Consider the following 12,791-nt stretch of genomic DNA (forward strand, 5'->3'; position numbering starts at 1 on the left):
ATCAAGCGAAAAAATTTATGTATTGTCTGTTAATTCACTTGTATCATAGACGATGTTGTGGATATTACAAGTTAATTATTTTAATACAATTTGCAAAATGATCAATGATTTCCACTAACTCTGAATGTTTATTTAATCACAGTTAGACAGCAATAGATTAAGTTGATTAATTGATTATATACAACGTACGTACGTACAGTATATCTACAAGACTGTAATACCTTTGCATAACTTATCGGCTCCATACTACTGCAGTTTCATAAACTCACTGTCGTTCTAGGAATTAAAAATAAATATTAAGTTCAAATTTTATTCTGAAACTGTACTTGTAAACAAGTTGATCATTATGATACTTGTATTATATTCTAGTAAAGTTGTCTTGATGTAGAGTGCGTTTATGGTATGCGTAGTGTGATTAATATGAGCTTGCTGATTAAGTACGCTACTATAATGTGTAGATGTCAGATGATTAAGATTCTCCGTTCACTTGACAATTTTTATCAGTTGCTACGCTTCTTACGGTATGTAATTCTGATTAGTTATAAATGATATCGGTATCATATCTTACTGTTATGCCAAGTCTAAGCGGTAATTGAAGTTGCTGCATAAAAGAGTTACTTGTACAGCTTATTTAGTTTCTGACTTAAAATAAACGCTTTATTTTCAATCTCTAAAAATGACCGTAATGCAATGGAATGAAAATGCAATGTGAAATACCGATGGAAATTCCTACTGTATTACGCTAGACGATCATTGATGAGTAGGCTATTGGTTAGTATCGATATCATACATATGTTATTAATAGGAGTTAGAAACTCACAAATTGCTTTAAGAACTACATTAATGCAATGAGATTAACACCTATAGACATAATTTTTATTTCAGAAAATAAGTGAGATGTTATATAATGGCCAGGAATAAAACGAAAATCAATCATGCTAACACTTTTAATAAGTATATTTATAGTACAGTACTCAGAGTTAATTCAACCAAAATCGTACTTGTACATCAGATAACGCCATGAACCTTGTTTTATACCGCATTCTTCAATTTCAATTATTTTCTAGCTAAAAATGTGTTTATTTACGGTATCAAGTAGACCAAAATAAAAATATTTCATTTCGACCATTATAAATACATCAAAGAGGCAAATTCATAAGCCGGTAATTCTACATTAAGTGAATGACATCAGTTAATAATTGTATTAACTACATTATTAACTCACACTAATTGCACAAGTTTCAGCATCGTGTACAAGAATTATTGTTGAGGATTATTTCACGTTTACATCATGCTACCAAAGCTAGTGTTTATCATCTGTTAAGATACCATTACTGCGTGAACTTACGATATGAAACATGTTGTCAGTAATATAAATATAATTTCTTTTAGCGATCAAGACCAACAACATGAAGCTATAAAAAAATACTATACGTACAACGATGTCAGCTCAGGAAATAGTGCGACGATAAATAGGCCAATTACATACGATGGCAGGCTTCTTTTATCATTGTCATTATTATGATATTAACTTGCGGATGTAGCAAACAAAGTGTAATGACGGAAATGCAGATATAACATTTTGCTAAAAATCTTCTGATAGGATAAAAGGTAAACACCAGTTTAAAGTCTATCATATCTGCTCCGTAGTCAATTAACTAATCGTAAGGTGAGCTAGGAATTAAAAAATAAAATATTTAAGACCAACCACCCTATCATATATGACATCAACAAGAAATATTCTTGCTTTCATCAATTTTTAGGAGAATTTTGCAGATTGCCACAGGTAAATCAATACAAGTCATAGTAACGTTTCATCGGATAGGACTACGACACCGTTCATGTTTATAATGACTTAATGAGCTATATATACAAGCTTTTCACTGAATATCCATGAAACGCTAAAATTTACTAACAAATACACAAAAGCGAGCTAAACATAAACATTCATTCATTTTGTTGCATATTGTTTTAAAGAGCTAAATTTCATATACTGCAAATAACTATAATAATGCGATTTTTTTAAATACTAGTATTCATGAGATGAAATGAAAAGAAATGTATTCACATGATCAATAATGCCTAAGCTGACTTCACGAATTTATAGATCTTCCAATCTTTTCAGTAATTTTTCGGCGTCTATTTCCATGTTTTCACCTATTTTTCGGTGCCTTTGCTTTGTTTTAGGGGATGGCGTTCTATTTACGTCATCTACTACATCCTTACGACGGCTTCCTTTTGGACTACCAATTAATCGCTTGGTAGGGGTATCGTCATCGCTTAAGTCCAATGACTGCGAAGGTGACACTACACTTCTAACATTTCCACGAGTTCTATTACGCCGAATTTCATCTAATCGGCGATCTCCTACAATAGTTGAATGGGTGTCAAGCCGATATATCAAAATATATTACTTTACTGCTAAGATTTTTCCATTATTTTATAACTAGTTACAGCATCAAATAACTTTACCTGGCTTGCCTTCCCTTTTTCTCACGGGCTTTGTAGGATCTCTAAATAACAAGGCATCAGAAATAACTATCAATATAGATTTCGTATATTATCATAGAGAAATGATACAATTCCTTTAAACCTGAAGGCGCTTCCAGTCTGCAAAGCTTGCATAAGGCCATCTAACACACCTTCCTGATCATCGGCTTTATTAAAAATAATATTAAATTAATGACAAAGCTTAATATAGATGAGACTTTTTTAAGATAATAAATATTTATTATCGCAAACTTGAGTTAACGACTTTTAGCTTCCTAATTTTTATATGAGTGTTGCTAGTACTTACCTGTATCTAAATTGATAACCGTTTTAACTTTCGATAGATCTTTTTCTTTTTTCTTTCTCTTTTTCTCTTTATCTTTTTCCTTAGATTTGAGAAATGAATATTTTTATAGCCGTCATTTACTAATTACACAACATATGCTTACAGCTCGCTCTTTCAGTCTTCGTTGCTTTTCTTCCGCTTCACGCCACTTCATAATATCCTTATGGGCATTCTAAAACGTATTCAATAAAGGAAAAATTGTAAACAGAGGAAAATAAACTTCATATTAAGTCTATTAACGTGTCAGGCTACGCGCATTCTTACATACTTCAAAATTTTTCAAAAATACGTTCATATCTCCAAAATATTCTTCTGCTGACATTTTATTGGAATCCAAACAGAAATATTCCATCAATTCCACAAATAATTTTTTCATTCGGTCAAACATGCTCGTCAACAGATCTAACTCTTCGCTGGCCGACTCATAGAATTTGTACGTATAATTAAAGCAAATAAAACCAGTATTTCTCAATAAAAAATTGCGATTTTACATATGACATTATTAGCTAAATTTCAAATCAGCAAAGGTAATTAGGATATCGACATGACTTCATGGAATCGATCTTCAGGATCAGTAAATCGTTCGCTGTGTTCTACTTCAGCCTCTAGCTTTTTTAATTCTTTATTTAGGGAATTTAAAGCCACTTGGACTAAATCTTCCGATACTGCGAAATAATGGCTTGTCAGTATAATATTTAATAATAAAAGGAAGTGCATACATTACAATATTACATGCTTACCCCTTGAAGCTTTTTCAACATGAACTAATTCGGATTGGAATGCGAAGATATCAGGATACTTTTCTTCAGCAATTTTCGTAATGAAGTGTAACAAAGTCATTTTGTTGTCCGTCGATTTTGTATTACTTAGCTATAAAAAACAATACGATATTTTTGAAATAAATTTTATGTAACTCAGAAGCTATAGGATGCTAGCATACCTTTGTTAAAAAGTTTAATTCGAAACCATAAGACTGCTCATTGCGTGAGCCAGCGTTCATATAATTGCCGATAAGTAATACCATCTAAAATATTATTAAAATAAAATTTTGATGACTCTACTAATATTAAAAACGCCACACGGTGATAGTGATGTAATAAATATTTACATACTTCCAGTAGCCTCTTAAAGCCTTGGCTAGACTTAACTTCATTACAAGCGGATGATACATTAACAATATCCTATTTTATCAATAAAATATAAGTACTGTATCAAATAATAAACAAATCTTTCTGGATCCCTCATTATGCAATAATTCTAATTCAAATTTGTATGTCGTAATCTTATTTACCGGTTTTATATCCGCTATATCTTCGTTAAACTTCATTTTAAATATCATACTATTCAAGCGTGGACCTAATCTCTTGATCGATGACATCTAGTGGTAAAATTTCGTACAGCGAAAATAACGATCATAACAATTATGCAAAGAATTTTTCATAATTACTGTATATATATATATATGCAGACGGAAAAAGTCACATTTGTTCATACCACAACAGCAAATTGCTCCATGTCATTAAGATTGTCATAATCTGATTTTAATTCTGATAGTACCCCAAGCTACATATACAGAAGAGTAAAGCATCATACATTTAGTACCTTCATCATATTTAATAGCAAAGCCAATAGAAATGAAACAATTACTGGTAACAGTTAAATTTGACAATAACGAAACCGAAACTCTGCATATGTGCTAATCGATTTACTTGTTCTGCAGATGGTAAATATTTTGACAACTGCTGCAATGTTTGCAAAGATAACTGCGATTCATCTACACTTAAGATCACATGCTTAAATTGCCCATAGTCCATTTTTACTGCTCCTATAAGAATTGCTATAAAATAATATTGGTAAATAATTTAATATTAATATTACCCTAAAGTGTGTCAAGGGTGAATTTTATATCAGCTACTGCGTAAGTCCTTTTGAAATAAAGTTGATGAACTGAAAGAACTATATAATTACCAAGATTTTGTGCAGATTTTCCGTCCAATACTCGTAGTTCTTTAATTCTTTTCTTGCTAGGTTGATCTGTCACATCTTCTGATGTTGTCTTCTTAGCTAAACGAGGTAAATGAAAACGCAAATTCATAAATGAGGTTACAAACAATCATTCTAGTCAGTCGTCACAATGATATAACCTTCAATACGCTTTGTTGCAAAGTTTGTTGTTAATGAAGCAAATAAATCGTTGCTTTCGTATTTGTAATCTTTACATTCAGCCCAAAACGTGTTCCTTTTGATATTACGCGGATTAATCTAAGAATGTTTATGGAAGTGGTTAATCTCAAAGTTTGCCCGCACTTTGTAGCAACTGAAACATTAGTGTGAAATATACCTTCGTCCAGTTACATCTTTTCATTGGAACTCCACGTGGATATTTCTTTTTTGGTGTTACACCCTCAGGGACATTCGAAGGTGGCCTTATAAACCCTGGTGGAGGTGGTGGGCCACCAGGAATTCCAGGAGGTGGTGGTGGTGGCATTCCGGGAGCACCAGGAGGTGGAGGAGGTGGTGGTGGCATTCCAGGGGCTCCAGGAGGTGGAGGTGGTGGAGGAGGTGCAGCCATTCCAGGTGGCGGAGGTGGTGGAGGAGGTGCAGCCATTCCAGGCGGAGGAGGTGGTGGAGGAGGTGCAGCCATTTCTGGGCCTCCAGGTGGAGAAGGTGGCGGTGGTGGTCCAGCACTGGCAGATGCATTTGCTTTCGACAATTCGGCAACTGAAAAGGTGATATTAGGAGGGTGTCATACAGGCCACTTCGTTAGATTTATTATTATACAAAAACTGATCTAATAATTGTTACCAATGAAGATGCAACTAACCCTTTGCTTCGGCCAATTCAATTTGCTGTTTTGCCTTTGCTAGTGCTTCTGCACTTCCAACCAACTGAAGGTAAGTGAATATAAGTTAAATCATTCTAACGTCTTGGTGAAGTTAATGCATCATAAATTGAAGCTAAATTGCTACATACTTGTTGCTGTAAATCCTTAACTTCTCTTTCGTATTTCTCTGTACTCTTGACTAAGTTGTCTTGCACTTGATTTAATTTCGTTTCCACTTCTAATCTCTTCGTTTCTTGAATTTCTACCTGATTATGTGCACATTATAAAGAAAATTAGTTTTTCATATACAGTATAATCCATGAATCATGGCAAGTACTGTATAGTAAGGCGCTTGAATAGCTAAGTCATACGAATTACCTGCCTCTCGAGGACTCCTATTTTAGAGTCAAATTCTTCAACCTTCGCCTTGTCTACTAGACCCTCTAAAAAATTGCGTACCAAAGAAACTTAAGAACGGTTCTATTGATATGAAAGAATACAAAAAAAAGGTACCAATTAATGGCTCCACTTCTATTTGAAATCGTTTTGCCACGGTAAAGTCAGGATCAACTCCACTGCGATGAAGCACAATTTGCGAGATACACTCTTCAATCAGCTTGAAGTACTGAGGTCTGTATATTAAAAGCCAAAAGATAACGACGTCTTTATTATATTATCAATGTAGGCGTAATGAAAGCGAAACGGTTATTAAAATTGTAACCCTTCTTTTTGACTGCATTTGTTACCTAGCAAAGTAGTCGTCACGGATGAAAAGTAAATGTTGTAAAATTGAAAGAAAGTAAGGTTCAGATTTTGTGTCGCTCACGGCACTGGATAGAATATGGAATATTTCTCCAGGATCAGTACATTAATATTAAGGCGAAAATCTTTTATTTTGCGTAGTAATCATTCTTATTAATACTATATATTTTATAGTAAACAAGATATTGTAGGTCTGTCTATACGTTTCATAAAGGATATTCCATTTCGAAGCGAACATCATCGAAATGATGGCACAACTCTATGAAGTCTTCCTCTCTGTGCTCATCGAAAATATCTAATTGTACAGTTAAATCTTCTATGTCCAATTCCCGCAACGGCTACAGAATGAAATTAACGGTATAAGTAAGTCATATTTACCACTTATTGTTAACTATACAAACATATCTAAACGTTAGCATATTACTTGTAAAGCGTCACTGAAGCCAATTTTCATAATTTCATTTCGAAGATGTGTTCGAAAATAAAGATCGCTTGGTGTTGCCACAATAGCGTTAACAAATTGAATACAAGCAATCTAGAATTTAGGTTAATCAAAAATTAATTATATAATAGAGTCATATCAGTGAAACAGATTCTCAAATTGCTATGAAGATAGCTATTTGCAATGACAACTATCTTATAAAATCTAACCTTGGCACTAGGGTTTTCTGCCTTGGTTAAACATGGTATAATGGGTTCAAATCTTTGAATGCCAACACCTTTTTCTTCCGCGGCTAATGTTAGAGCTTCCATAGCGACATCATGACTAGAAGAGATATTACGTTAGCTAACAGACAACAATGTAATATAAACATATTTCAAACATAAAAATATATAATCTGATTATTTATTGAATTAATACCCATTCGGAGGCACGATAGACACAGCGGCCAGTAATTTGATGGCATCTGTAGTTAATTGTGGATGTTGATAATTGATGCATTTTGCGAGGAAAGATAAGCCACGATCTCTTTTCATCATATTTGTTAAGCCGTACTGAGGTACAAGGCAAGAGATTAATTTTATTCGCAAATATTTATGGAGTAATCATGTACTACTTTTATTAAAATCAAATGTTGTAGAAATACCCTATTATTCATGAAGGCTTTTAAGCACCGCACACATTCATGCTGGATCTTTCTGTCTATATCCTTATGACTAATTACGCAGTAGTAAGTGTATATAAGTTAGTATCTTGTAATTTCCATACTGACACAGTTAATTTGTCAGAAATCAAATTTTAGATAAAAAAAGTTGATTGGCTTTCGTACACTTATTATAATTAAATCATGAAGTAAAAGCCTTTTTAAGTACTAATTATAATATTCATATCAAATAAAACTATAGCCAATTTAGTAATACATTTACACAGTAGATATTTGTTGTCGGTCACTAACCTCTTCAAACATTGCTCCAGATGCCTCACAATTTGTTCTGCACCTTCCATACCAAAACCTTGCAGCCAGCTACATTCCGAAGAGCGTGTATTAGAATTATCTAGGCTATACTTTGGTATAAGTTATTTTAGTTATCAATAAACAGTAAAAACCTTATCGGTTGACCAGTTAAGGATACTCTCAAAGCATAGAGTGTTTTCAGTAAATGTTCTGAAGAGTCTAAACGTTCCAATACTGTAACATAATCTTTCGGACTTTGAGGTCGATCTGTTGATACTTGGTCATCCTAATAACAGGTAATAAATAACAGAGTGCTATAGCTAATAGCTAAGCGTTAAACTGCATGAGTAGCACTTACAATAACTCCTGTTCTTCGCATGTGTGATATTAGCATTTCCATTTTGCCTTGTCTATCTTGGACACGCATACGTATTGGCGCTCGATGAGCTTCTGACAGATTCATATCATCCTATTATACATTGAATATTAAAAGATTTGACACCATTGCAGACTTTCAGTAGCCAAGCATAAAGGAATACATAAGAATTCATGTCAACACCGGTGGTTATTTACGACGAGCTACCAAAATATTACAAACGCATCGATAATGATCATTAATCGGTAGCGATCTAAGCAGTATTAATATCAGACACTGAAAATCTACAAAGGACGATGTACCGTAGTATTACGTTTAATAGGTCAAATAATATCTAGCGATTGCGAGTACTTCTATTCACGGTTCGGTCTAAACTCCACAAAGAATCGATTTGAGTCGAAATTGAACTGTATACAAGCATTGACTTGAGCCAACATTGAGAAATGTAACAGGATTGTCGTAATGCCACATTCAGAATCAGTATTAAAGAACTGAGTTGGATTGCAACATACGAATATTTTTGGAAGCTTGAACAATTTGTAGTATTACATTTAGAAGGTTATTACACTATCTAACTCTTTATACAATAGTTATTGAAATAGTAGCAAAATTGCAACGAGTCATAGAATTACAATGACATGAAAGGAATTCCATCATTCATAATAAAACAGTATCTTAGGATTTCTCTTTTTACTGAAGCGTACCTAGCTAAACAATTACGCTTTGACATCAGGCGATGCTATGTTAGCGCGTTTAATGAACTGTAATAGGAAAATTGCACTGATAATCATGTATTCACGGTTTTGAGAGTATTACCATTTTGAAAAGAAAATTTACTAGATAGCTTTGAGATAAGGTTAATTGTGGACTAAAAAATATGAATTGTTTACAGTACAGTAGAGTTGTACAATTGCATGGGCAACTGAAGAGAGAGCATGGATATTGTTGAAGTTCAGCTATGCTACAATGTGCGTAGTTGTAAACATGGACCTTCAACTTTGATGCCTAATCAATCCTAAAAGTTATATCTGTTGTCAGTTACTTACCAACATCTTTTCAAATCGACGTGTAATTTCCGTATCCGGCAAATCATTTAAAGACGCAATTTCTTTTTCTAACGCTTCACTAATAGGCTGGATCACGGACACTTTGGTTTTTGCATGTATTGTCCCAGATTTTTCCTCTTTTTGCTTACTTCCTTTGCTTCCTTTCGGTTTTTTGCCACCACTAAATATTCCACCGAACTAATTCAGGGAATTTTAAAAATCAAATTATTATTATTATGATATTAATTAATCGTTATACTACACGTGTAGTAATACGGTGTCATATTGTTGAATCATCAAATGTACAGTACAGTATACTATTCATTGCGAAATACTCCATGTTGTGGTTATTAATGTAGCACAAAAAGTTGTAGGATTGAGTTTGCATGTATGGGTGCAGTTGATGCTAAGGATATTTCATCTACGTTACAAATAACATTTTTCCATCGGTATAATTATTACCGGATATAGCGTCTTTTCTTGACCAATAATTTAAGAAAATTTATAACAGTATGTAGTATTGCGTTATTTTAAGCGCTATTATGTTACAAACTACCGTAGCTAGTGTATACCTTAAAATCAATGGTTGTTGGTTCGCTTTATGAACCTACAGCATTATTTGTTAAATTCAAGTACGGTAAAGTGTTTATTGATTGATAAAATATTTTCTATTGACAATTGTAGAATAATATGTATAGTAAATATGCAGGAAAGTGCGAAACTGCTACGGCAGAGCCCAAGATATTCGTAATACTGTAGTAGCAAAGCAACAATTACTGTATCAGCGACAGTCGTAATGTTAATGTCATGCTGTACTAGTAGATAATCTCCCTGTTCAATATACCGTACTACGGGTGTTTGACATAATTAAGAAACAAGAGTGAGCATTAAAAGCTAGAATAGAATTTTCCTCCATGTCAATTAATTCATTTACACATGATATGCAGTACTACAGTACTACCAATACAGTATCCTACAATTAAAATATAAAGCAAGCGTATAGTAATATCAATTTATATAGATATATATACACGGCTCATTCATGTATGCCATACGAAATTGGTTTTATTTACAGTAGTGTTAAGAAGTAAATTTAAAGAAGGGATTGTCATTTAAAAAAATATCAGCGACAGCTAAACTAATACCAAGTGTATTGGATAAGAACGAATAAAATTGTATGGATGAATGCACCATGATCGATTTGATGATGTAAATCGCTACGCTGGGGACTTGGCAGTTGTTTTAATTAACCACACGAGATTTTCAGAATGGCTACATTCCTTTCTTTAAAGGTCACTGTCATGATAGGCTATCTATTCTACTGGTGTACAATCAGTTACGATGGAAGAAATAATTCAATCACAGTTTGCTATTCGGTTGCAATAGTCATTTGGAGATTTAGTGTTTAGATAAGTCCAATCGATTCATTGATCATTTGAACTGGAGTACTGCAGTTATCGTTGTTGTCTACGGTATCGTACAGTTAAAAATGTTACAGTCAAAAACGTCTCAAAAAGAGCTCGTTAGATTATATAAAATTAAAAATGGATATTGCCGAAATGGAATTTAATGACAATATTCACATCGTTTTGATTCATTCTTGAAGAGTCTTTTACAACTTACCAATCCTTTATCGTTCTTTTTATCTTTATCAGCCATGATTTCAATTTGTTTTTACTAGTACAGTACGTTTGAATGTGGATAATTTTCGATTGGAAAGCAATCGGATTGCCTGTAGCTATCCAATGAATGATTGGCTATTTACAATGCCTATAAAGCATAAGAAGGATAGAGCGAAATTAGTTCAACCCTTTACAGATCGATCCATGTTGTTGGTACAAGTCGATTGGAGAATGAAATGGTATTGTCGTTGTTTGAATCCTAACAAATCAAATCAGCCTCGTTGTCTATACCCTACAACGCGTTGTATTAAGCATGGAGCAGATCCATGGTCCTACACTGAACTATGATCCCATTATTCCTAGCCTAAATTACATGCAATTTCAGCAAGATAGACAGCAATTGGTTGAAGATTGGATGCGTAAAGTAGAGCATGTTCAACTCCATCTTATCCTATGACTGTATTTGTAGCAAATCGATTCCTGCCTGCTATCATGACAATGTATCACAAAGTCCGAACGTCACTATGAATAGGATTGAATGTAAGCAAAGGGATAAATGACAATTCTCCTGGTATAAACGAATTTGACATTGCTTACCACACGTTATTGACAAGGAAGGAAAGAGAAAACTGCTTGTTTTCCTCTTTTCCTTTGCACTTTTTCCCTGTGTCCACTTGGAATTTTTCAAAGAGAAAAAAAATTGCTAGGCCAATGTGGCGTACGTAGAGTGACACCCCACACTACCACGGACAATCTCAGTATGATCTCCGAGTCAGCAGCTTGCTGATAACTGGTTGACCTGCCCAGCGTCCACTGGCGTACAATAGAATACAATAGGGTGAGTGTGTTGCGCTTAGCTTGAAGCACTTGTGTTTTCTGACTGGACTGCACGTCGTCCACGGAGGACGGACGTATCGAGCGATTGTCTGAGGCTGATCTACTCTACTGTACACTAGAATGGTGTTCAGCGTCAACCGGACGGTGTGACGTGATCAGAGACTTCAACTGGCTGTCAAAGACTGTTCAACGTGGATGAGCGGAGTCAATCGCGCTTGACGACTGACGTTCCAGACCACAGCACTGTACCATCGACGGTGTGTAGTACAGTAGTACAAAGTACAGTACAGTGGAATGGTGTTCAGCGTCAACCGGACGGTGTGACGTGGTCAGAGACTTCAACTAGCTCTCAAAGACTGTTCAACGTCGATGAGTGGAGGAGTCAATCGCGCTTCACGACTGACGTTCCAGACCACAGCACTCTACCATGGACAGTGTGCAGTACAGTACACGTACAGTGAATGGCGTTCAGCGTCAACCGGACGGTGTGACGTGATCAGAGACTTCAACTGGCTGTCAAAGACTGTTCAACGTCGATGAGTGAGTCAATCGCGCTTCACGGCTGACGTTCCGGACCACAGCACGCTACCATGGACAGTGTGCAGTACAGTACAGTACTGTACAGTACAGTTGTACACTGTACACTGTACACTGTACAGTACTGTAGGATGGGGTTCAGCGTCAACCGGACGGTGTGACGTGGTCAGAGACTTCAACTAGCTCTCAAAGACTGTTCAACGTCGATGAGTGAGTCAATCGCGCTTCACGACTGACGTTCCAGACCACAGCACTCTACCATGGACAGTGTGCAGTACAGTTGTACACTGTACACTGTACAGTAGAATGGGGTTCAGCGTCAACCGGACGGTGTGACGTGGTCAGAGACTTCAACTAGCTCTCAAAGACTGTTCAACGTCGATGAGCGAGTCAATTGCGCTTCACGACTGACGTTGGACGACTGATGTTCCAGACCACAGCACTTTACCATGGACAGTGTGCAGTATAGTTGTACACTTGTACACGCTACATGTCTATTGATTCACTCTTGAATCTTGACACTTTAACCCAGCAACCGTCTGTACCATACTGTC

At 35.2% G+C, this 12,791-nt stretch overlaps 2 protein-coding genes across 2 annotated transcripts; both read right to left on the bottom strand.

Moving 5' to 3' along the window:
* Window positions 1-2,101: 2,101 nt before the first annotated feature.
* Window positions 2,102-3,224, bottom strand: TRIADDRAFT_60004 (uncharacterized protein; the record flags this gene model as incomplete). Its single annotated transcript, XM_002116053.1, has 6 exons — window positions 2,102-2,367; window positions 2,473-2,513; window positions 2,594-2,657; window positions 2,798-2,876; window positions 2,940-3,008; window positions 3,105-3,224. The coding sequence occupies 6 exons, from the start codon at window positions 3,222-3,224 to the stop codon at window positions 2,102-2,104; spliced, it is 639 nt and encodes a 212-aa protein (XP_002116089.1).
* Window positions 3,225-3,367: 143 nt separating this feature from the next.
* Window positions 3,368-10,900, bottom strand: TRIADDRAFT_60005 (uncharacterized protein; the record flags this gene model as incomplete). The annotated part of the gene is made up of 21 exons (XM_002116054.1): window positions 3,368-3,501; window positions 3,577-3,706; window positions 3,777-3,860; window positions 3,949-4,017; window positions 4,128-4,214; window positions 4,331-4,399; window positions 4,546-4,673; window positions 4,805-4,900; window positions 4,981-5,098; window positions 5,178-5,557; window positions 5,661-5,724; window positions 5,810-5,926; window positions 6,039-6,101; window positions 6,659-6,760; window positions 6,847-6,957; window positions 7,074-7,188; window positions 7,820-7,888; window positions 7,972-8,105; window positions 8,178-8,288; window positions 9,242-9,439; window positions 10,865-10,900. 21 exons carry the CDS (start codon window positions 10,898-10,900, stop codon window positions 3,368-3,370), a joined length of 2,415 nt encoding a protein of 804 aa, XP_002116090.1.
* Between the last annotated feature and the right edge of the window lie 1,891 nt (window positions 10,901-12,791).

Source organism: Trichoplax adhaerens, genomic scaffold (assembly GCF_000150275.1).
Source record: "Trichoplax adhaerens TRIADscaffold_13 genomic scaffold, whole genome shotgun sequence".
NCBI lineage: Eukaryota > Metazoa > Placozoa > Uniplacotomia > Trichoplacea > Trichoplacidae > Trichoplax > Trichoplax adhaerens.